The sequence below is a fragment of the Ostrea edulis genome, chromosome 1 (assembly GCF_947568905.1).
Source record: "Ostrea edulis chromosome 1, xbOstEdul1.1, whole genome shotgun sequence".
NCBI lineage: Eukaryota > Metazoa > Mollusca > Bivalvia > Ostreida > Ostreidae > Ostrea > Ostrea edulis.
The window spans coordinates 44,286,531-44,313,018 of NC_079164.1; the positions used below are offsets into that span (position 1 = coordinate 44,286,531).

The following is a 26,488-nucleotide window of genomic DNA, read 5'->3' on the forward strand; positions in this document are numbered from 1 at the left end:
TTGATCCCCTATTGTGGCCCCATCCTACCCTCGGAGGACATGAGTTTAACAAACTTGAATCTGCACTATGTCAGAAAGCTTTCATGTAAACATCAGCTTTCTGGCTTAGTGGTTCTTGAGAAGATGATTTTTTAAAAATATTTCACTCATATGGAGACGTCATCACTGCCAGTGAAGGGCTGTAAAATTAAGGCCTATGCTCGGGGCTTATGACCATTGAGCAGGGAGGGATCTTTATTGTGTCACACCTGCTGTGACACGGGTCCTCGGTTTATGCGGTCTCATCCGGAGGACCGCCCCATTTAGTCGCCTCTTACGACAAGCAAGGGGTACTGAGAACATATTCTAACCTGGGTCCCCACAAGATCCTGTACATATTGAAAGCGTATCAAAAGCTAAAATTTCAAATAAAATGTTTTACCTACCTAATTTTTTGGGAGTGAAATAGGAAAAACACATAGATTCTATTTTGGCCTTAATAAGTAAAGATCATTTAATTTAATTCTTATTGTGAAAATATTGCAATACATATCACAACGCAGTTAAAAATATCACAATATGAAATTTCCAGGCAATACCCACCCCTAGTAAAACTCCAAGGTCAAGATCACAAGGTTAAAACTTAAGTATAAAAAAGGGTCATGTCACAAGGAATGCACATATAAAATATGAGAGCCCTATCACTCACCATTCAAAAGTTATAAGGTAAAAGTTTCAAACTGACGGGTGGAAATACAGACAGGGCAAAAAACATCATGTTCACTAATCTTCTAATGGGGAATAAAAAATTCCTTACATATTTGATTAATGATATGAAAGTACTTGATAAGTATAAAACATAGCAACAAACGTAAAATTCGAAAACCGACACAAAGACGTATTTGAGACATCAAACTTTTCATTTACAAAACAAGGAACAAGCCCCATTTATGTTTATATGTTACACAACTCGGCTATCAACATGGCACCAGATTTGACGGCTTTCATGGTGATAAAAGCTTTTACAACAATTTTCAGTTCTTCTTTCTTTATACAATGCACTCTAATTTAATTTATCATTAACCAGCATGTTGAAATATTGAATGATGTTGACATAGTTTTTAGTTGGTGTTCTTACTTGGTGTTATTATGTCCACATGTGAATTGACATAAGTTTTAGAAATTTGTCTCACCCTTTATATAAACAAACACTCATGTTTAAAAACAAGATTTTGGGAGCCATGCCTAATGGAATTATATTGTATTCTGCTTGATTTCTAGTGAAATCCACTGCTTGTCATTTACAACTATGAGGGCACACTTGGTTTCAATTTAGTTAGATCTGGTTTTTATTGCCGTCTGTCCGCGTATGAATATGCACATTTCATGAACTTTGTGACCTATTTTGCGGCACTTTTGAGATTGTATTTTCTGGTATATTTCCAACATTTTATTTGAATGAACACATACCAACATTATATGATGGTTTATTTTATGAGTTTAGAGTTTGTCTTTCTTGCGACTATTTTTCCCTTTACCATCATCCAAATGTGGAAATCATTACCAAATATGAAGACAATGAAGACAAGATCAGATATTTTCAGCTGTTACAAGTCAATAATATCTATATCTTTATAGTACTTCCTATTTGGTAATGATTTCCACATTTGGATGATGGTAAAAATTAAAAAAAAAAAATACAGAAAATATATCAATAAAAAAATGTTTTTCTTTGGTTTGATGATTAAATTTAAGGTGGTAACAAACATTGCAGAAAAAATTTGCATTTTTTCTGCAATATTTGCAACCTTGTTTGATCAAAAGAGCTTTATATGATTATTTCATGTAGTGTTCATCACGTAGGCCATAATACTAAATAAATTACAAACATTCGTACCACGTACTGTCATTAATGCATTTGAATAAAGCAATCAACGATTTGGAGGATTAGTCGAAAATAGTTTGAACTGCGTCTGGTTAACGGTTTAATTTGTATACCCACTATTTGTTACCAAAGTACAGGGCTTGAAGCTAACTTTTTTTGTCACCAGTCCAGCCGGACTGACGGGGTATAATTTCAACCAGTCCGTAGAAAAATTTACCAGTCCAACAGAGTTTTCCGGAAATTATTAAACACATTTCGTTAATGTTATCAAAATGAAATTTAACTCAATATGTCTCAGACAATATTGTAACACTGAAATGTGGGATTTATATCTACGAATCAGATTCATCTGATATCTACAGAATGAAGCATGCCAAATCTGTGTATAAAATTTCATAAGTATATTTTCCAAAATGATGCTTTAGAAAATTAACCAGTCCCATCGGACTGACTAAAACAAATGTCAGTCAGTCCGCCAGACTTTTAACCAGTCACAGACTGACGGGCATATGTTAATTTCGAGCCCTGAAGTAGGCCTAGGCTGTATACGAAACTGATCCCCATCATCCCTCATATACGATTGTCATACAACTTCGGGGGGAGGTTGGGGGGATTGTGACTTTAAAATGATCTTGGTGTAGCTTTGTACCCAACTCATTCTGAACGTTGAATCATTTGGAGACATCCAATTGCATTGAAACTTCCTTCTTAGTTTGTGTATTACAGTTGAATGCAAGCTAGCACATTGAATGGCTAAAACCTGCAGTTGTTAACATTAACAAATACACTTTTGCATCAAGCTGGTCTCTTTTGACGTCACCAAGCAAAGGAGACAAGTCATCATACTATTTTGATACTGGGAAGTTTCTAGAATACCGGTCCCCAATAGCACGCGACTGTACATGAGCAGTTATTCCCCTTGCCATTGCTAGGCGGACTGTAAACACACCGCCATTTGCATTTTCGCCTCAGATGCCGATCCGAGACGTGAAACTCGCCCGTGTTTCATGAAATAAAATTGATTAGAAAGCCCAGCAGCAATTCAGCGGAGGCTTGGGGGCGGCACCCCCCAATAAGTCAAGGTGATAATGCGAGTCTATTAAAATATAGATTTTAAAGAAATTAAGCAAGGATGTTGGGGGCAGCCCCCATTTCGGAAGTATCTGTGGGCTAAAATGTTGAGTAAAGCATTTTAAAAAGTTTTTTCCCCAATGTTGTACTTAAATTACTAGAATATTTTATATCCTTACTAGGATATTTTATATCCTTTCTCAATCCCAGAAGAAATTCAGTTTGCTTTCATCAACATCATTGACGATAATATTCAGGAGAATTACGTAAGATAACGCACACGTCACAATTATTCCTAAACAATGGATTCTATCGATTTTGGAACACAAAATGTACATCTTTTTGCATTCTGTTTTCATTTTGAATTTAAAAAACATTTGACGATCTGTACACCCATTCTCAGTTAATGTGTGCATTACTGTCGCCGACGTTTATATTTTGATTATTCATAATGTTTCATGAAATGTTATCATTTCTTAAAAGTCTTAAGAACTTTTTCCATGGAAATTAACATATATAATTTATACCCATCGATATGTAAATGTGATATAGTAAGGACCAGTATGGGCAAAAATGAAACGTACATTACTGTCAACAGAGCAGGTATCTTATATTTCAGTATCAGTGATATAAAATTTACGCATAACAGCATTATGTTTGCTATTTAAGTTAGATAGCATGAATGAGACAAAAAATAAGAAGTTTTATCATGTATTTTTTAATTTTCGTCAATGAATGATCTACTAAAGTCATGTCGCCGATCCATAGGTTTCAACATTTAAGATAATTTAATATAGCCTTCAATTTTCCGCCTACATATTCGTTTTCTTCACTAATAATGGTAGATTTACAACTTTAAAAATGCAACAAAAATAGTTTCTTAGTATATATAATAAAAGTACAGTAAAATATCTGTATCTTGAATATGGTTTATCTCGAATACCCCGCTTGAGTCGAAGTCGACCACCGGTCCCGGCCGTTTTCCCTATATAAATAATTTTAAAAAACTTCTGATATTTCGAACACGGTAATCTCGAACACCCCGCTTATGTCGAAGTATTTTCAAGGTCCCATACTCTAAATTCACCTGGTTTATCTCGAAGTGCAGTCGATTGTCTGCTCTGCTTACCATACCTGGCATCATTAAGTCACACATTCACACCCGCAGCTACGTCAATTATAATTAATGACCGCTAATCCACGCTCGCCTTTTCCGAGTAGAACCAGGTCGCGATGAATGGTTCAACAGCTTAGGTGATTAGTGAAGCCTTCCAACAATATGGCTAAAGTTCACCGCCAATTATGAACTAACACCCGATTCTAGGGATGGTGTTGTGAATGACACACGCTCTAACATTAACATGTGGGTTAGATAAACGCACAAAATCGGCAAAGTACGCTTGAAGGTAATGCTCTTAATAACGATTAAGCATTTAATAACACACGCTTCATCATTAAAACTAGTACAGAGAAAACACGAAAATTTATTTAATAAACATTTAAAAGTTTTTTTTCAATCTGTCTTTTCTTTTTTGTTTCTTACGTGATAGGTTCTTTCATTACAATGCAATAACTGCATCTCAGTCGAGCCTGGACATCTTAAAGTAAGCATACAGGCACGATCATCTTAATTTTGAAACACAATGTCAATTCAATTGGATGTTTATATATATTTTTTTAAAAAACCGAAATGTTTGTCTTTGAAATTCCACAATATTAATTTATCAACTTGTATTAAACTATAAGAAACGGCAACGAGGTTGTTGTTTATAATGCAAATCCCATACTATGCATCAAATATCCTCCTTCAAAAATATATCCAAGATCGATTTTGGATATCTCGAACCCCTGGATATCTCGAAGTTTTTTCGAGGTCCCTCGGACTTCGAGATAGAGATATTTTACTGTATATATATGTGATAATTTTTATTGACATTATCCGAATTTTAATATCATGTTCTCTGAGCGTATGGATAAAAACGAGTTTTTCAATGCAATATATTCATGGTGAAAATTGTATAATACATCTTTATTTATGACATGGCGTTGACCTTTGAATTTTTAAGCAACAATGCATTGGTCGAAACGTACGTTACTGAAATGTACATTACCAATTAATCATGAAAATGCGTTTGAAAAACTTTGCATGAAGTATATGACCGCGTGGTTTTGAAGGTGTCTATGTTAAAGATTCGAAGGAAAACAGAAACAATGCAAAAATCAGTTATTTGAAGGAAGTGTTATGAGTTCACTGATTTTGAAATATCTTGTGATGTAAACAAATATAACATGCATATGCAAATTTTAGACGGTATTTTTCCCCATTTCTGAACTAGTAAATGATGTTATGACTATATATCAGTACGACATTATGGGGGGATGAACATGATATATTGTAAGTTGAACATACTTTTCTTATAGTTTCATAAACTACTCGATTGTATTCATGAACTTTACATTCTGTCAATCATGGTACATTATTTCCACTGTCAGAGAATTATAGTTTCAAGTATTCCAAACATTAAATAATATATATTGTTTGTAAAGATTATAACCAAGATTTAGATTAAAGATTTGTTTGTAACACATACGTCTGTTAGCAATATGCTAGATTGAAGGAATGTGAAATGTTTTCCAATTTGAAATGATGTTGCTCAGAATCATTATATGTGCATGGTCCTATCAAATCATTTACAAAATCGATATAATATAGCAAATAATTTGTAAAGAAGAACTCCATAGTCATGTTAGTATAACGTACATATCATCTGCAACACAACGTACAATCAACATTACAATGGAACTCTGTGGTAGGAGAACCTGTTACTATTTTACTTTGAATTTATAATATCAAATATGTAGAATCAAGGGGGGGTCCTGCCACTTTTTTGACCATTATTTATGTTGCGATCGATGCATATAAAATATATCTAAAACAGTAATAGCGAATGAGAAGAATGTAAGCTTGAGAGTTTTGAATAAAGACAATAAAGCATTAATAGAAAAGAAACACCCGGCTACCCTGATTTAAGAATATGAAGTTTTAGGAATTTTGTTTTTGAGGTTAACACATTAAAGATTGACTCCCTCCTCCCCCTACTTGGAATTTTTTTTTTGAGATAGTCATTGTAGAAGACCCAGTTAGGATTTTGAAGATCGTTCTAAACAGCTTTTTTTTTTTTTTTTTTTTGAGTTTCTTTCTTTTTTTAATATATATATACTTATCTTTTTCTGCCTGTCAAGATGTTTTGAGAAGCCAAAACTTTCAATTTGTAATTCCAACCCCCATTACCTTTGAAAAACGATGATACTGCCTGGTCAATGGATATAAATTGTTAGGCAATTTAATGATTATGATAGTCCCATATAGACAATTTTATTTCAATCTATATTCATATTTGCAGAAAATGTCACTCAGCAGAGCAGAACTAATGACGAAACTCAACACATATATACCAAAATTACGTATGGAAAATGAGTTTTGCAAACGTGAAATGTACGTTACATGTGCGTTATCTGTTTAGAACACCATGAGTGCAGATACTGCTGTGTGTGCAAATAAGCAGTGAATTACCTGGGGTTTTTTTTGTCAAATTCTGTACGTTACTTTCATTAAAATGCAATAAAATATTGAACACAAAACTTGATGATTTTTACTCTAATACGCAACTTCCGAGATATCAGCTCTTCTGTGATGGAGGAACGTTAAGTGTTCTGTTGAACGCTTGGGTGGGTACAAGATGTATACATATACTATAGCTATGTAAATACGGATAAAAGTCATGAAAGTGTAAAGTTTGTTTATATCAGCCGTTGGTATACATTCAACTGACTATATCAAGAATAATATTTGTTTGAATTAGGCCAGTAGATTAAATATGAAATTATTTTTAATATTTCCTCCTCTGCACGAGTGATATTTTAATCAAAGAAAAATGGTGATTATCGATTTTTGTTTGAGCTAATTCATTATTAAATACTAATAAACTTACTAATATTGTGTGTCCCTGCAGATTGGATGGTTGCATGATGTCTGATAATCGGCCTTAAGGCAATATATGAAGGCAGCGATAAGCATTTGTACCCACCGCGTGTGGACGATAGTATGTTTTGCGTTTCACTGTGCGTAAGATTTTCACAAAGGGAGAGAACTACTCGAAAATTGCATATTTTGTCATTTATTGCGCATTTAGATTATGTTAATTTCTAGACTTTTTGAAGGAAAATGTCATGAAGCTATCTGTGAAATGTACGTTAATTACAATATGGTGCCTTTGAAAAAAAGTTTCAGAATTGCTTTAGTATGAGGGAATACAAAGTTATTGCATGCCCTGTAGTTGGAAAACATCTTGAAGTTTAATTTCTTGAAAGAATATCAAGATTTTTATACACAAAGAAAGCTGCATAAAAAACGAATACAGTGCAATATATTAACGATTATAAAAGATGACAAAAAATAGTGTCTCCATTTAAGCCACATGAAATATATACCCTAATATTTTGTTTCCATTGATGTTATCAATAATCTGGCAGCATAATTTCATATCAGAAATACGTATTGACAGAGAAACTAATGCAATATCACCTTTCAAAAATGTATGATTTTGTGTAAGTTCACTAACGTACATTTCAAGTGTTAATTTACTTGCTGTAGGGTGCTTATGTTTGACATTGTGTAAAAATGAAACGCAAGACAATTACATGCAGATAATTATATTTCTCTTTTTCTGCAATTATTTAGCTATATGAAAAAATACAGAAGGACAGTTTTAGAATTCTTTATTTTTTCAGCATATAAATTTGTGATTTGCACACATGAACTGAGAATGGGTGTGTAGCATCTGTTACCTTACGAATTTTTTTCTGAATGACTTATTTACATATATTAAGTAACTGAAGAAGAACACATTTTTGTGCAAAACGAAGTTTTTTTGAAAATTATTTCCTTTGATCTTTATCTTAAGTGTGTCCTAATTTCTTAAGGTGCCTGCATGTGCCCCTTTAATCGGATGACAATTTTGCATTATGGTGATTTTCTGAGATATAGTAATAAGGTATATAAGGTACACTAATAAAAGCTTGAAAATCCCTACTGCTTTTAATATTCATATTTCAAATATTTTAGCCTTTGATATCTTTACAAATTGTACATATTAACAACAAAATTTTCAATTTTAGCACCATGCAATTACATCCATCCACTGTACTAACATAATTACACAATGGAAAGTCAACCAAGCTAGTCTGTATCCTTCTTAACCGAAATGTTAATGCATTAATTTCCTGGGGCCTATGACTTCTAGAAGACTCTTTAGACCTTGTGAAGTGCCTTAATGACAAAAGTGGGCATGTCTTTTGAAGATCTAGTTTGGATAACAAATAATTTGTTTTGGATAATCGGTACTGGCATATTAAAACACACATCGAAACCATGGGGACCTTTACAATTGGATTACTGACTCTGTAACAAGATGACATCCCAGGAGACATTGAAGGAAACAAGCCATCAAGGATGAGCCTATATCCCTCACATAGACATCCCAGGAGACATTGAAGGAAACAAGCCATCAAGGATGAACCTATCCCTCACATAGCCAGTTTAAACAATATGGTTGTCGATCTTGTTGATATGCATGTTAAAATGTAGATCATTTTAATGGCAACACTTGAATGTTGCATATAATTAAAAGATGAAAGGATGAAAATTCATAAACAACTTCTGTAAAATTTTGCAGCTCTTTACTGATCTATCTCCCGCCTCTAAATTGCTGATTACTGCACAGGCTTTTAAAATGTTATATTTTTACATGTATAGAAATTATAAATACACAAACTCCAAAATTTTCAATTTTTCAAAATAAAATAAAAAGACCCTGTGAATTTCTATCACCGGTCCATTGATAAATCACCACACTACACAAAGCCTGAGGAGGAGACAGGCATTCTTGTGCAGGAATATACTGATGCACACCAGTATGGACAACTATAGATTTGCAACACTACTAATTAGTGTCAACTTTATCTGAATCTTGTTTGTCGATCCAGATACTAAATACTTCACTGAGAAGTCTGCAGAAATGTCAGATGGATCTTTTATCAAGACTTATTAGTCATTTTATGCAAATAGATAAGATAAGCAGATGAAAATAGATAAAATAAGTTTATTCCAATTTTGGACCCAGAGGGCATAACAGTAAGACAGTTTATAAAGAAGGAAATTCAAAAAAGAAAGAAAGTTTACAACATTAACTACAGGTTACATAGACTGCAAACTGCATGTGGATGCAGCATGTTGGGGAAACAAGTACATACATATATGAATTGCTTCATATATATATACAAGTAAATGGACAGTATCAGTATTATACCAATATATGAATAATAAACTATAATGATTTTTGCAGTTTTAAAGCATCACTTCTTTTTCTGAAAGTTTGCACTAAATATTCACTCAATTTGACAATTACTGGTTTGTCTTCATTAATCATCAACCAAGTAAATTTGTCCTTATTTGTTAGATAGATAAAATTTTTGTTGAGCTTGTATATACCATTAAAAAACATATTTCTCTCTTCAACATAGAATGCAATTGGACAATCAGTAAGGAAATGAAATTCAGCTTCTACACAATTAAGGTTACATAATTCACATATTCTTTTGTTTCTTTCTAAAGAAATCTTCTGGCCAGAATTGGTTTTTGTAAATTCATATCTTCCTCTTTCAATTCGAAGGTCATGTGCACTAATTCGAAATCTACATAGAGTTTTTCTTAATTCTAGGGATTCTAAAAATATATAACTTTCCATAGTAAAGTTTTCTTTATACAAAAAATATGTTGTGAGTTTTCCTGATTTCTGACCCTCTTCACGTCGTTTTGATCAGTAAAGTAAAAATTGTTTCCGTACTCTGATTCTTCATTTGTTTTTTGAAAAATGAGAATTTAAGATTTTACAATTGGGTACCAAAATGCCCATTTTTTCCTTAAAATAATTAATGTTTTTGTACCAACAATTTATATTATATGAATTCAGATTGATATTCTCTGTATAAGCACTGTATAACAGGGATGATTCTGGGCAATTCTCAAGTCTATGCCAATATAGTAAAATACTTTGGATTATAGAGCAGAACATAGGATATTATTGCAATATTAGTACTTCTTTTACCGGCACCCAGTAGATGTTTACAAAACTTTTATATTCAGGTTTTCTACCTCCCAATTTTTAAAGATATATAAATCTCTGTCTTTTTCCAGCATGCGTGTTGAAGGTGTTCCCCTTATTTCGCAGCCATACAAGGCGATGAGTTTTACCATATGGTCAAAAAGATGCAAAAATGTTTTAATTGGTGGATTGATAGATTTGATGTCTTTATAAAGTTTGAATGAGGCCTTAAGAGCTCTATTGTATAGATCAGATTTTGCTTCCTTGAATGAACCACAGGAGGATAATATTACTCCTAGATATTTATATTTGTTAGTACATTCAATACATATGTTACCGAACACAAAATTTTCTTTAATTAGGTGTCTGCTTTATTAAAAATGACTACTTTTGTCTTATCAGTATTACCGTATTTTGCCGAATATAATACGCAGTGGTGTTTAATATGCACCCCCCACTTTGAGCCTAAAAGTTGGTGAAAAAACGCACTTCGGGTGTATAATACGCAGCAAAAATTTTGACTAAGCGGTAATCTTTATTTTATACTTGGTGTTAATTTTCACTTAATATATTTGCAGAAATAATGAATTCTAAACAACGCACAATAATTTGCAAACTTTTTGAGATGAGGTCTACATCGCGGTAATCTTCAATGAGAATCTTCAGGGAAATATCAACCCGGACAAGCCTGTTCATTTCAGCAAAGCACGAGATTTTGTAGCATTAAAGTCTTAACTGACTCGATATTTCCTTTGTTGAAACTTAAAATCAATCAAATAGCCGATGTTATAAAAATAAAATTAAACAATTAAACTATCGCGTATTTTACTGTAATCAACACACCACGGTAGGTACAAAGATGCAAATTATCAACTCCTCGTTAACTACGATGACTATTAAAATGTGTGAAAAAAAAATTTGTAGGTATTTCTTTACCCGGAGGGGGTATCTAACAAAAGCAGTGTACACAACAATGGCTTCGTAAAACACACGCTTTTACGCAAGAATAGCTATTTCAAAGATTCAAATAAATATTTCATTAAAAATTAGGCCTATTCATAAAACTTACAGTAAACAAACTTTTAGCAAGTGACAAAATTATTTTCCAACAATTTTAGCACGTGTCAAGGCATTATTGTGTACACATGCTTTCAATAATGGCGGCATGCGATGTAATGAATAGTCAGATCCAATGCAATTTGATTGGCTGTTTGTTTCATGATAATTGAATTATTTAGATATTGTAAGTATATATATCACATTTTCTGCAATTTTACGTTTCTGTAGTAATTTTCTTGAGGTCGAATTTTCTACTTAATAAATAGGTGAACGTGAAAAGGCGTACAGTATCCGAAGCCTTGGTCTTTGAGTGAAATATTACACTACTTAATCGCCGAGTTTCATCTGGAAAAAAAGGTCAAAAACCTATTGTGGTATATAATACGCACCCCTTTCTGGCACAAAAATATTCTCTAAAAAAAGTGCGTATTATATTCGGCAAAATACGGTAATTTCTAAGCACCAATCGTTGCAATATTTTTCAAGTAAGTTTAGTTTGTTTTGTAGTCCAATTTGGTTTTGTGAAAGCAGTACAAGATCGTCCGCATATAGAAGAGGTGATTTTCTTTCCAGAAAGATTGACAGAGCCAATGGTTTCTTCATCCAGTAATTTAGAAAAATCGTTCAAAAATATTTGGGCTTAAGACATCACCTTGTGGAATTCCTATCTCTGGTGTATATGGAAGGGTTAACTTGTTGCCTACTGTATGAAAATATTGTTGTGCCTATATATACTACATAATATGTTGTAGAATAAACCATTGATATTTAATTGTAGGAGTTTTAGTTTAATGCCTTCATGAATGACGGTATTAAATGCCTTGTGAAAGTCTACAAAACATGCATAGTCGTTTATTGCCAGTGTTAATGTATTTGTCAATTAAACATTTAACTACAAATAAATGGTCTGATGTCCTGGATTTTTTTTGAAAATCCTATTTGACTCTCGTGTATTATTTTGCTTTCAGTTAAGAATGTATCAAGCCTGCCGTTTAAAATGATATTAAAAAGTTTCACTATGCTGTTAGTTATAGTTATTCCTCTATAGTTTTGGGGGAGCTTTGGATTATCTGATTTAAAGATGGGTGTTGTATAACCTTCTAACCATTTTTCTGGATAGATTCCTGATGTTAAGACCATATTGAATAGTTTTGAGATACAAGGATTTATATATATTTGAGCTGCTTTTATCATTTCATTTGAGATGTTGTCTAAACCAGGACTTTTACTCGACTTTAAAGTAGATATGGCCTTTTGAATTTCAGACAAAGATATCTTGAATTCCAATTTGCTAAACGACTTGCAGGTCTGGCTGTTTTTTAGTTTATTAATTTTGGCTTCTATAGTCTTAACTCTGTCCTTGTAATGATCTGGTAATTTAGATAGAGAAGTAAAATAGTCAAACCATGTATCCCCATCACTACACTTATCTAAATTGTCTTTTTTCCCTTCATTTTCAGAAGCGATTTCACTAATTTCCAATATTCTTTAGGATTAGTTTCATTCATTTGATCTAGTTTATCTAGAATACCCTGCCTGAATTCTCACTTTTTACGTTTCCGCAGCTTGGCATATTCCTTATTTAATTTGAAATTGGAACCTCGTAAGTAAGGATTATTGGGAAATCTTGAAAGTAATGTTGCTTTCTCAAATAAGTATTTTCTCTTTTTTGTAAGGTCGGAATCAAACCATTTTTTATTGGTTGTGTTTCTATGTTGTGTTTTTCTTTGTAAAGATAGTTTAGCTACTTTGTTTAGGATTTTGTGAATGTCGTTGGTGGCCTTGTTTATACTTTGTTCATTATACTCTATCGGTGTGTTTAAATAAAGCTTTATATCATTCTGGACGGTTGGATGCATGAAAAAATTCTGAAAGTTTCCTACAGATAAACTATCCCGATTGTATCGTTTGGGCATCTCCTGCATGTTGTCACATGTATACTCCCTTTCAAATAATGATGAAAGTTTCATTGAGATTTTACAATGGCAGTCAGATAAAGGTAAAAAATCAGATACAAGTACATACAAGACATCTTCTAACAACTGTTCAGATACAATGAAGTAGTCTACCACACTGGAACCAGCATAATTATGACATGTAAATTTTCCATATATATCACCAAATGTTCTACCGTTGGCTATTCTAAGCTTGTTTGCAATACATAAATCTAATAATTCTTGTCCTCTACTATCTAAAGTCTTATCTCTACTGTGTCTTTCCCCAACTGCTACATCCACATCATAGGCATCGTCATTAACTGGAATGTGTGAGGCAGAGTCCCCTTTTATATAGTCTAACTCCATACCTGTTCTTGCATTAAGATCACCTGTTAATATTATATCACCTAAGTTTTCATATTTGTTTATTATGTATTGTTCTATCTGCTCAAGTATATCAGTGTTTTGTTTTTTATTGAAACTTGAAGTTTTGGGGAATATATATGCTAAACATAAATAAATATCCTTATTAAAATGAAAAAACTCCTTTTTTAGTTTTAACCATTGATATTCTGTGCTTGTATTTGGTAATATTGCAATGCCTATGTTACTTGTGCATCATATTTAGCAAATTGGTGATAAAATGTAAACTCTCTTCTTCAAAGTAAAATGTGTATCTTGGCTCAGCATATCTTTTTTCAAATTTCAGATGATGAAGAACCAGTGTTTTCAAATTGATTGTCAGCTGTGAAGATATGAATTCTTAATTGGCCAAAAGTGTACATATTTAGCATGTCCTGTCAATTACTGTTCATTTTTTCTAAAACAATATGAATGCTAATAGGTATGCATGAAAGAAACTCTTAATAAACTTCACAGGTGTTTAATGTCCAAAGTTCTGATCATTCTATGGAAAATGTTGGTACTCAAAAGTCAAAAACATTCAGATGACATGGAGAACTTTTAAGATAAAATAATACCATATTTATATAGCACCCTTTTCATACACTATGTACACTCAAAGATCTCTATTGACATGTAAAATGACTCAATTCAAAGGCATATCTCTCTCTCTCTCTCTCTCTCTCTCTCTCTCTCTCTCTCCATAGGTCTAGTTGATTCATAAACAAGGGGTCCATCGGCCACATAGTTCACCTGATTGATGGCATTTTCCCATGTATCATTCTTCCGTTATGGCCCTACTCTATAAACCTAGAGAGAGCATGGTGTGAGCAGACTTCCGTCTACACTGGATGAGGACACTTACACTAGAAAAGATGTGCTTTTGAAACACTGATGCCCTATATGGCCAAACTCCAAGGTCAAAGTCATGAGGTCAAAAATCTGATACGAAAAGAAAAGTCTTGTCACAAGGAATATGCTTGTGAAATATGAAAGCCTTCATATCACCAACCATTTTTTTAAAAAAGTTATGGCCAAGGTTAAAGTTTCTGTGGATAAACAGACAGACTAAAAACTATATGCCCCCAAATCTCTGATTATGGGGGCATAAAAATGTACCCTTGTACTTCTTGATAAAATTTTCAAAGAATTTTCCAATACAACGGTTACCTATGTAAAACTTGAAACCCCAATTTTTGCCCTTACCATAAGCTTCAGATTCTTACACAAATGAACAACAATATGATGTCAAACTTCCTGTGTCACTGTGCACCAGAGCATTAATACCACCCAAAATCAGCTGTCATTGAAATTCATTTTTTCTTGGGAGGGTAGGGGCCTGAAAATGAAAGGAGTTAACAAAAATTGCTCAATGTGAGATTTAAACAAGATGTACTGTGAGCAATGCTCACTAAGAATACCCCCCCCCCCCTACCCCAATCTCCCAAAGGGTGTTGTTAATAGGTATTACCTCTTTCCTGAGTGTAAAAATATGGTATGCATTTGTAGAAGAAAATGGAAGATATAGTCCGAACACAAATCCATGGCATAAACCTTTAATTTTGACCTTGAGATCAAAGGTCAAGGTCATAATGAGGTCATGAATGTACATGACACATAGTCTCATGGTGATACACTCATGTGTCAAATATGGTATGCCTATGTCAAAACCCTATAATCAATTTTGACCTTGAGGTCAAAGTTCAAGGTCATATGGAGGTCATGAAGGTACTCGACACATCGTCTCATGGTGATACACTCATGTGTCAAATATGGTATGCCTATGTCAAAGAACAAAGAAGTTATGGCCCGGACATGAATCCATTGTAAAAACCTTTAATTTTGACCTTGAGGTCAAGGTCATATGGAGGTCATGAAGGTACATGACACATCGTCTCATGGTGATACACTCATGTGTCAAATATGGTATGCCTATGTCAAAGAACAAAGAAGTTATGGCCCGGACACGAATCCATTGTAAAAACCTTTAATTTTGACCTTGAGGTCAAGGTCATATGGAGGTCATGAAGGTACATGACACATCGTCTAATGGTGATACACTCATGTGTCAAATATGGTATGCCTATGTCAAAGAACAAAGAAGTTATGGCCCGGACACGAATCCATTGTAAGTTCAAGGGTCAAGGTCATATAGAGGTCATGAAGGTACTCGACACATCGTCTCATGGGGTGCATTCGATTAAGCGACCCGAGTTACACGGGTTTTACTCCCGACCAATCGAACGCCGAGAGTTCGCGACTCGTGTTAAACACGACTGACGCGAGTATACTCTCCAATTTTCCAGGAGTACAAGAGTTGAAAGATGGCGGCAAAAGGGAATGAACAGTAAGTCAGCTTATGAAAAATCGCCCATTTGAGCAGAATATGATGTTTAAGTATATGTTCGCTAGTATATTTAGAAAATATATATATTCTGAATGTAATAATAGCAATTAAGTGACACATGAGAAATTGATGAATACACTTAAAGTATCTTTTACAAATTACCGCGGTATGTAATTTCCCCCCTTCTTTTATTGTTTATTTTAAAATGTTTTTCTTGCTATATAATATAATTATTTTATATGATAATTTGACACCGCAAATCTACGGAAGCATATTAGGGCCGCAGCAGTATACATCTTTTTTTTAGTTTGTAATAACAATATATATTTTTTCTGTTAAAAGTGACATGTAGGCCCGATGGGCCGGGTGTTTAAATTCCTATTATTCTGTTTAATGTATTTTTCAATTCTGTAATGTATAAAACACATGTCACTATAACAAATAATTTACTTACTTACTTACTTATATCAAATTAATAGTTTGTATAACAGAATTGTCAGATTGATAATTTGTTATAACAGCTAGTATTAATTTGTTATAACAAATTACAAATTTGTTGTAACAAATTACTAATCTGTTATAATAAATTGCGAATTTGTTTTAACAAATTATTAATTTTTTTTAACAAATTATTAATTTGTTTTAACAAATTATCAATTTGTTATAACAAATTATTGATCTGTTATAACAAATTATTAATCTCCTTTAACAAATTATTAATCTGTTAAAACAAATTATTAATCTGTTATGACAAATTATTAATCTGTTATAACAAATTATTAATCTGTTATAACAAATTATTAATCTGTTATTTCAGATTACTAATTTGTTAAAACAAATTTAACAGATTATCAATATCAAGGACAAGAGATCTTAATAGACAATCGTGAATTTTCTCTCCATAGTCTCCACATATCAAAGGTCTATGTCAAAAGACAAAAAAGCTATGGCCCAGACAAACTTGGTATGAGAAGGGGAAGAAGAAGAATTCACACTAAAACAATATGTTCCCTTTCTGGGAAGGGGAAGTATAATTATTCATGAATATTTTTAAAGAAAAAATGTGAAATACCACCGATACAAAAACTTTTCAATCAAGAACATGCATACATTTTCAAAATGGATTTCCTGCAAACTGAAAGTTATGTGCTCAATATCAGATCTAGCACCATGTATTAGAAGGCTTTTTGAGTTACAATTATTCACAGTATAACTAGAGTGCCAATAAAGCAAAACAAGAGGTTCATGGGCCTTAAAGATGGCCTGAGTCTGAGCTAATCTGCAAAAGCTGAATATAATATGAATAGAATTTACATTGTATGTAGCTTACATATGCAACCAGGAAAATTAGTATCGGTTTCATAGCCTAATGCAGTAGTGATACTTTTAACTAATGCTCAGATTACCAATAAAGCATGTGGGCATTTTGTTAAATGAACGATTCTAAATAGCAATTTAGTAACTTGAAATAACAAATTGATAATCTGTTATAACAAATTAGCAATTTGAAATAACAAATTAATAATTTGTTATAACAAATTGATAATTTGTTATAACAGATTAATAATTTGTCATAACAAATTAGTAATTTGTTATAACAGATTATTAATTTGTTATAATAGATGAGTAATTTGTTATAACAAACTTTAAAAAGATACTGCTGTGGCCCTATTATGCTTCCGTACAAATCAATCCTGCAAATTACGTTGATGTTTGCAATTTAAATAATATGTTGACGGTGTTATTGTTTGGGCGAGTGCAGCGTCATGTATGTACATATTTTGTAATGTTCATGCTTTGATCAGGTTCAATTTAAACTATATCTGTTTGCCAAATACTCATTACGTGAATGAAATTAGGTAGTTAAAACACATTGATACTAATTTCAATTAATTCATTATTTCTTAGGTTCTTAATATCTATAAATATTGATGGTAAAGAGTACCAGGTACTGGGCGACTGTGATCTGATAGAGATGCTTAATTCAGATGGTGAGTATGATCATTTATTTATTACTTACTGTTTTATGAGGTTTTCTTTTTCAAAATTCAGAACAATGATTACTATAACAATAAGAAGAAAACTGTCTTTGTTTTAACAGACCAGAGAAGAAAAGACCAGGCACTTGCACTTATAAGAGCAAATTGTCATATTGGTAAGCAGTAAAATTCATGTCCTATTTTCTGAAATTTGGTAAATATATGTTAGATTTTCCTTGAATTCGTATTACACCTGCATAAAAGTATGAAAGATCAAATTTTAAAAAAAACACCACATGCAGACACACACACAAAAAATAAAAAACAACCAAATGTAACTAACATTCCCAACATTGTTACTTTACCCTTAAGTTCAGATAGTGAAATCAGTATGTAGCACCAAGTTAACACAATCTAATTAAAACTAGATCCTATGTGTAACGATAGTCGATGAGCAGATCATATTATCTAATTTTAATTAGATTGCAAGTTAACATAAACTCAAATAATTTAGATATCTTATTTGAAGATATCTGACATCAATTCAGTTTTTGCTCGCATCAAATAAATTATTGCTCTCATCAATTCAATTGGTTCGTGCATGAATTCAATTACTGCATGCAATGCATGCATCAATTCAATTAATTTATTGGGCACATTAATTGAATTGATGCATGCTATAATTCAATGAATTAATTGCATCATCAATTCATTTGAAGAGATCGTTAATTGAATTGTTGCATGCATCAAGTGAATTGATGATCTTTTCAATTATTTGAGTTTATGTTATTTATATACACTTCATAGAGCAGATTGCACCTACATTACAGGTCATGGATTGGGATCCAGCATGAATGTGCATTAATATGTGGATGGGTGAGAGAGAGAGAGAGAGAGAGAGAGAGAGAGAGAGAGAACTCTAAAATTGCATATTTAAAATTATGAAATATAGCCTTCAATATGATTTATTTTCAAATAACCTTAAATATAATTTGTTTTCCTCTATTTCAGATGAATGCACAGAATCCTGTGGTACAAAGTGCAATGATGATGCAGAATCTGAGCCACCTGATCAGAAGTTTTGGAATAAAGAAGACATTAAGACATTATTTGACATTAGAAGCAAAAAGGAAAACGCATTTAACAGTAACAAAGTCCATAAATCTCTTTGGGAGAGTGTGTGTAAGGAGTTATCTGCTGTTGGTGTAACAGCCACTGCAACACAATGCATGAACAAATGGAAGGCGATGAAGCGAGAATACAAGAAAACAGTTGACAATAATGCGCAAACAGGAGCAGAAAAGAAAACCTGTCCATTTTTTGAGAAGTTTGGAGAACTTTATGGACATAAAAGTGGTACCCAACCCACATATACATTGTCTTCCAGAATCCAACAAAATGAGAAGTCAAGAAAAGAAAGTGGTGCGGAAGAAGAGGCAGAGGATTCTAATTCCTCGGAATGTTGTACTCCATTGAAGAAACCACTCAAACGCAAGAAAAATAACCAATCTGCAATCCTGGCTCTTGATGAATACACAAAAAGACAAGAGGAATACAGAAAAGAAAGGTTGGAGGTTTCGAAAAAACAACATGAGGAAAAAATGAATCTGATGGGGAAACTAATTGAATGCCTACAACCAAAGCAGCCTAAAACTGATCAGTAATTTTATTAATCAGTACGTGTAATTGTAAACAAATTCAATTGTGTCTTTGTAGATTATTTGAAAGATACGGATACAACTTGCTTGAATTTTATGACTTCACCAAGAGTAGTGAGGACTGCAAGGACTTGCAAATGTATTTTTTTCCAACTTCCAAAGTAACAAAGTGCTTTAATTCACCCTTTTTATATTCACCTGAAATGCCAATAGAGAACGTTGATGATTCGTTGTCATGTGAAATGTCCACTAGGTGTTTTACCCCAGATACTTTACTTAAACAGACAAGTTTTTATGTACAGTCGGACACACATTCATGTAGTATACAAATAGGGAACAATGCCTTTGTCCCTGCTAGAGAATTTCATGACATGGTAACCAGTTCATTAGAGAAATGGATTGTCAATCTTTAATGCTTTCAGTTGTATTTTTATATTTGATTCATTTACCATACTTATGTTGTGATATGCCAAATTCATTCCAGAATTTTAACTGACATATGTATATTTATGCTCCCCGAAAATATTTTTTAAATATATAGTCGCTGTCATAACTGCACGTTGGACCGTCTGTCTGTCCAAGCTTGTATCTCCTAAATCGTTCATCAGAAATTGATCAAAAATATTCTTGGGACTTTTGGACCAATATCATTATTGAAAGGTCAAGGTTACTCAAAAAAGTTCCTTATTTCAACAGGTGAATGGCTTTTAGACAAAGGTCATTCAATGTCATTTTATAAAGGTCAAGGTCACTTAAAACATATCTTATATGTAAAATATAAAAAGAAACTGTTTCAACAATAATTCTACAGTGTGCGAATCATTCGTTGCATGGAGTAGTTCATTGGTTAAATGTAGTTCGGGGAGCATCTATCAGTTTTACTGATATTCTTGTTTTTGTTTGTTGAAAAAAAACACATGGCTGTTAAGTTTGATTTGTAGTTTAATGAAACTTTCATTTTCAAATACAATCTTGTCTTCAAACAATTGGTTTCTTGGTTCTTATTTACAATGTTCAAATTTTACAGTGTTTGCAGATACTGAACAATTTGATTACGGAAATGTACACCAAGGGGGGCATTTCCATAAAGTGGTCCATAGTTGTTGATGTAATTGTATGGAGGGAGGTCATCCAGCATGTCATTAACAGAGTCATTTGACAGAATACACATGTTGTGAAGCACACAGCATGCAGTTATGAGTTTGCAAGCACGTTCTACACTCAAGCAGGGTAGGCTTGTAAGTCTTCTGAACCGACATTTCAGTAAGCCAATAGCTCTTTCTACACTCTGACGTGATGTTGACAGCTTTCTGTTATAATGTCTCTTGGGGACAGTTAACCTTCCATTGTCACGAAAAGGAGTCATCAAGTAAGGTTTCAGTGGGTAGGCAGAATCTCCTGCAATGTTTTCATAAAAAAGTATTTAGACATGTATTTCCCTGTTACAAAACTGTACAGAAAAACTGGCTATTCTGTTCAACTCTATTGACTGGCTTTGGTGCCTAGAAAATTCTAAGTCTATGAGGTATATTTTTGTTGAAATCTTTCATGTGGTTAAAATAAGTGATATTGTAATTTTACAAACAAACAACAGTATAGAAAAAGTGGTAAACGTAATACTACATATTGCAAATGAAGATAGCCTATTAAAGCTGATATTTGAATAGGGAATGGGTGCTTAATAGAGTTAATACGGGAGAAAATTTTGTTCATTTCATAGAATTAGAAATATCTTACCAATGATAAAAAACTGTGGATTTAAAATTCCATTTTCCAACTCGTCGTGGATATCTGAGTTTCTGAATACCCTGGCATCATGGGTACACCCTGGCCATCCAACGAAGCTGTCTGTTATAAGTAATATATGATCTACAATAAGTTGTAACTGCAGTGAAGGATACCCTTTTCGGTTGATATAATCTTGATCTCCATTAGGAACACTGGTTAGAGTGATGTGACTACCATCAATTATTCCCACTATACCGGGTATTTGACACTCAGCTTCAAAGTGGTCAGAAATTTCTTGTTGACGCTGGGGGCCTGGCCAAGAAATAATTCGATTCCGGACTGAGCATAAAGCATCACAAAAGTCATGGACACAATCAAAAACTGTTGACTGTGAAATCCCAAACAGTAAAGAAATTTCTCTCATGGAAGTTGTATTACATAAATACCACAGGCCTACCATGGCTCGTTTCTCTGTTAATATCGGTTGTCTGCCTTGTGTTCGAACATCCTTCGCAATATTAGGTTCTATCTCCCGAAATAAACGGGTAAATGTTTGTTTTGTTAGCCGAAAATGTTTACTAAAATCAAGAAAAGAAAAATCTGGTAACACTTCTTCGTAGAAAGATTTTATCGATGGTACACGTTCTCTTCTGATAACGTTAACAAAATAATGTGGGAGAATATCCTCATCATCCTCATCTATGTCCTCTTCATCAAGGAGATAATCAACAGCTAACACTATGCCCACTTTATCGGCCATATTTGTTTACATTGGAGCCCGACACTCGGCATTCGATTACATCAATTCAGATTGCTTTATTGCGCATGCTCACCGACGACACTCGTGTCTGAAGAGTTTTATAATCGAATGCACCCATGGTGATCTACCTGTGTGCCAAATATGGTATGCCTAAGTCAAAGAACAAAGTAGTTATGGCCCGGACACGAATCTGCACAGACAGACAGACAGACGGACGGACAGAGTGATTCCTATATACCCCCCAGAACTTCGTTCGGGGGGTATAATAAGTTTTGGTAGTCAGGAGATAAACTCGAAACCACGAGTCTTCCCTTGAGACAGGGAGAGTTAACATGCATCCAATTATCAAAATGATTAATTATATCACTTTGTCAATCAGCTTTTCAAACAAAGAGGTGCATTTGAAATACAGGACAGATAAATATTTACAGGATATTTACCATTCCACAGGAATACTCCAAGGAGGGTTGAATTCACGGGACAAATTGTAATGAACGACAAGATTGAATAAGGTCTAGTCTTTTGATTTTTTCATTAAATATTACTAGTCTTACTACAATTTAATGAAATCCATTAGATTATAATCTCCTGCCAAAAGATATTTTCTAATGAAAGCAATCTGCGAGTCATTTTGGAGGATCTGGGAGAAATCACATGACAGCTCATGTTAAAATAAATTCATCAATCATTCATGAAGTGATATCTAATTATGTGAAACCCACATCAGCAGGGACTGCAATGCAAACAAGAGTAGATTTTTCATGACTAAATATGTTCTTTAAGCAAAGACAAAAAACAGATTAGTCCTTCATTACTGCATTCTTCTTTAATTGTTCAAGTATTGAAGTCTCTATGACTTCATTTGCAATTTTAAAGAGATTCAATTGTAAATGATGGTAACCATCCATAAGACAAGTAAAACTGACAATATCTTCAGCATTATCATTCATTAATCCATCTGAGTCTTTCAATGGTATTCCATTTTTATTGATTTTGGAGATGGGAAATCTGTCAAGACTCCAATATTGAACAAGGACACATTTAATTATTCATTGGCAAAGTTAGATAATTCAAACAGAAGTATAATTTCAAAAAGTAAAACTCTCTCTGGGTTTTGATCTTGTACTCCTGATTCATGAAATTTATACGATAACTGGCACTTAAAAGTACATCCTGTATCTTCACATCATAATGCCACACTACAACAGACTGAATATAAATACTGACAATTTTATTCAAGCGTCCTAATGTAGTGTACATTCTAGTTTGTTCAAAGTATGCCATTTTCTCAGAACAACAGATTAAATAAAAACAAACAAAAAAACATATAATCATTAATCATTTAGTTTGTATACATATTGTATTTAAATTCTGTTTATCTCTGTAATGGTTTAGTAGAAATCATTGATATTCAGATTGCATACATTTCTTGCCTGCGAATCAAAAAGCTGCAATAACCACAGTATAACCTGGTTTGGATTTCTTGAAAAAATCTCAAACTTTAAATAAGTTTGGTTTTTCTCTTATTTGAGGCAATCAAAATCTGAGTAAAATCTTAGACTTTAAAGTCCAAGTTTTGACTTGGACAACTCCAACTCTGGGCTGCTTTCTTGAACATCATTGGTTAGACCTGCGTGCGATATATCAACTTGAACATCACTGGTTAGATCTGCATGTGATATATCAACTTGAACATTATTGGTTAGATCTGCGTGTGACATCAACTTGAACATCATTGGTTAGATCTGCGTGTGATATCAATTTGAACATCATTGGTTAGATCTGCATGTGATATATCAACTTGAACATTATTGGTTAGATCTGCGTGTGATATCAACTTGAACATCATTGGTTAGATCTGCGTGTGACATCAACTTGAACATCATTGGTTAGATCTGCGTGTGATATCAACTTGAACATCATTGGTTAGATCTGCGTGTGATATCAACTTGAAATGTGATGTTACACTGATGCTATTACACGTATAAAGTCATTTAGGCTTTCCTGATTTTCTGATAAAAAAGATGTTCTGATGTATCTTTTTATTACCCTGTTTTAAGTCAAGTTTGGTCAAATTACACACCAATGACATTTTCTTGATGTCAAATTCAAATGGTAAATGATTACTCTACAAGAAATTGCACTGATTTCGGCTTTTCATTATTAACTTTTTATCCACGTACCATTACCTGATACTTTTGGAGTAAGTAGTACAGTACTGATCAGAGCTTGACATTAACACTTTAGTACCATTAAAACAATTCACAGACAAGTGAATATTGTTAATGGGCATGTGATGTCTATTTAATAAAGGATGTGAACATGAAATGGTTTTAATTTGTCATTTTGATGTATATACATGTAATGAATTCTGAAAATCATTAAGATGTAGCTTTCTTCAGTAGGGAGATATTTCATAAAGATTAACTAATTTTTTCAATCCTTGGGAGCTGGCACATTGAAAAAAATATTAACTCCCTGCTGGGTTATCTCTTAGCCCCCACTAGAGGGCAGCACTGATGCTGACGTTAGTAGGATACATTGTGTTGTTTGGCACATTGTAAGCATCAATGTTAAAATGTCATCAGTAGAAAGTGGATTAAATGTGGGATATCAGTTTGAACCTGATGTTACAGAGGAGGAAACTGATTTCTCAGAATTGTCATAAGGTTGAACATTTTGTGTCAGATTACGCCGCAGTGGCCTAGCGGTTAGAGAGTTCGCCCAGCATGCGGAAGACTGGGGTTCGAATCCCGGCCATGACAGACCAAAGTCATTAAGACATGTAGTGACAGTTCCATCGCCAAACACTTGGCATCAGGTGTGAATGTCACAGGTCCTCGGAGATGACCCTAAAAAACGGTTGTCCCGTGTCGCAGTAGGTGTGGCACGCTAAAGAACCCTCACTGCTCAAAGGCAGTAAGCGCCGAGCAATTAAGGCCTAAATTTGAAGCCCTTCACTGGTCTTGGTGACGTCTCCATATGAGTGAAAAATTCTCGAGAGAAACGTTAAGCAAGATACAATCAATCAATCAATCATAGATATGCACATAAAGTGCAGCTCTTTACACCCATATTTTGGCACTGTGTGTCTAGGTCCTGTTATAATTGATACAGCTTACATTTATCCATGGATTTATGTATTCAGAGAGGAGGAGCCCCAGAGGACTTAATTCACAACTTGTTAAACAAGTAAGAAAAACACAAAAATGAAAAATACCTTCTGTATTCACATGTATTACTAAACATACCATGCCATTTGTATGTAAACATTTCCAATCACACACACACACAAGATAGAATACAGCAACAATTTTGTTGCAGACATGCAATCAAGATTTATGGCCTAAAGACAGTTTATTAACTAGGTCAAACGAGGTCAGCCTCTTGGGGAGAAAAATCAGAGTAGTTTTACCCTCATTTGTTGTGACATAAATTAAGGGAGCATTTTCTAAAGAACAATGCAATTATGAAGGATTTCTTGAAACCTCAGACTTTGATACAGATTATGAATAAGTATTTGTTTATTGTGTAAATAAAGAAATATGCATCTCCCAAAATCTGTGGTCCATGTACATCAATTATTATCAATATATAAATCAAACGCCAATATTGCAGTACTTTAATGACATAGTCACCTTAATTATCTTGAAATATTTTAAAATCTAATAAAATTAATTGAATTTGAATCTTGAAACATACAGGGCTACTGTGTAAGTTCAGAAGTTGGAGGAGTGTTTTCTTCTCTTTCTTAATACATTGTAATTAGATTTAATTTCAATTCTTTTTGCTCCAAAACCTTATCCATCAATTCTAATATGAATCCAAAAACTTCCTCTGCTGTATAACAGTGACCTAGTCAACAACAGCAATGCGTCTCATCTACATCAGAGCACAGATGCATGATGGGAAATAATGGATGACATCCATTAGTATTTAACTTGAGTGTTTAAGTGATCAAACCTCATAATAGAAACAGGCAAATTAGATTCAGACCCCACTATATTATGCAACAGATATTTTTTCATGTTCACTTCCTTAAAATAACAAGGAAGAATTGTTTTAGCACACTAAAACTGATGTCTCCCCTTCCATTTTCTATTTGTTTTTAAAAACATTTTGAGGGATCATCTTTAAAGTGGAAAATTATGAGTTATGGTACTTAATATTCACCTATATGTATATGTGCCTCAAACAAGGAAGTGTTATGAACATGTGATAGTAAATTAAACTTGCCAACATCCCAAATATCAAAGGCCTAGCTATGTCAAAACACAACAAGAGGCCCATGGGCCACATCGCTCACCTGAGTCACCTTGGTCCATATCAGAAGATTTTCCATATCTATTTGCATGTAAAACCGTAGTCCTTATTATGGCCCCAAACCTTCCCCTGGAGGCCATGGTTTTTGCAAACTTGAATCTACACTATGTCAGAAAGCTTTCATGTAAATGTGAACTTCTTTGGCCCAATGGTTCTTGAGAAGAAGATTTTTAAAGATTGTCCCTATATATTTGTAT

General features: G+C 33.4%; 2 protein-coding genes across 4 annotated transcripts in view; both read right to left on the bottom strand.

The window, feature by feature from the left end:
• LOC125653880 (ATP-dependent DNA helicase Q4-like) overlaps window positions 1-26,488 on the bottom strand; it is a 200,442-nt gene that overhangs the window by 139,949 nt on the left and 34,005 nt on the right. The window lies entirely within an intron of this gene.
• LOC130050342 (putative nuclease HARBI1) overlaps window positions 20,406-26,488 on the bottom strand; it is a 7,175-nt gene continuing 1,092 nt past the window's right edge. Inside the window, exons 1-2 of the mRNA XM_056150204.1 lie at window positions 21,218-26,488; window positions 20,406-20,878 (exon numbers count right to left, since the gene is read on the bottom strand). The exon at window positions 21,218-26,488 is cut by the window's right edge and continues 1,092 nt beyond it. Of these exons, the coding sequence (XP_056006179.1) occupies window positions 20,502-20,878; window positions 21,218-21,968 (1,128 nt within the window). The 5' untranslated portion in view covers window positions 21,969-26,488 and the 3' untranslated portion in view covers window positions 20,406-20,501. The remainder of the gene's footprint in view (window positions 20,879-21,217) is intronic.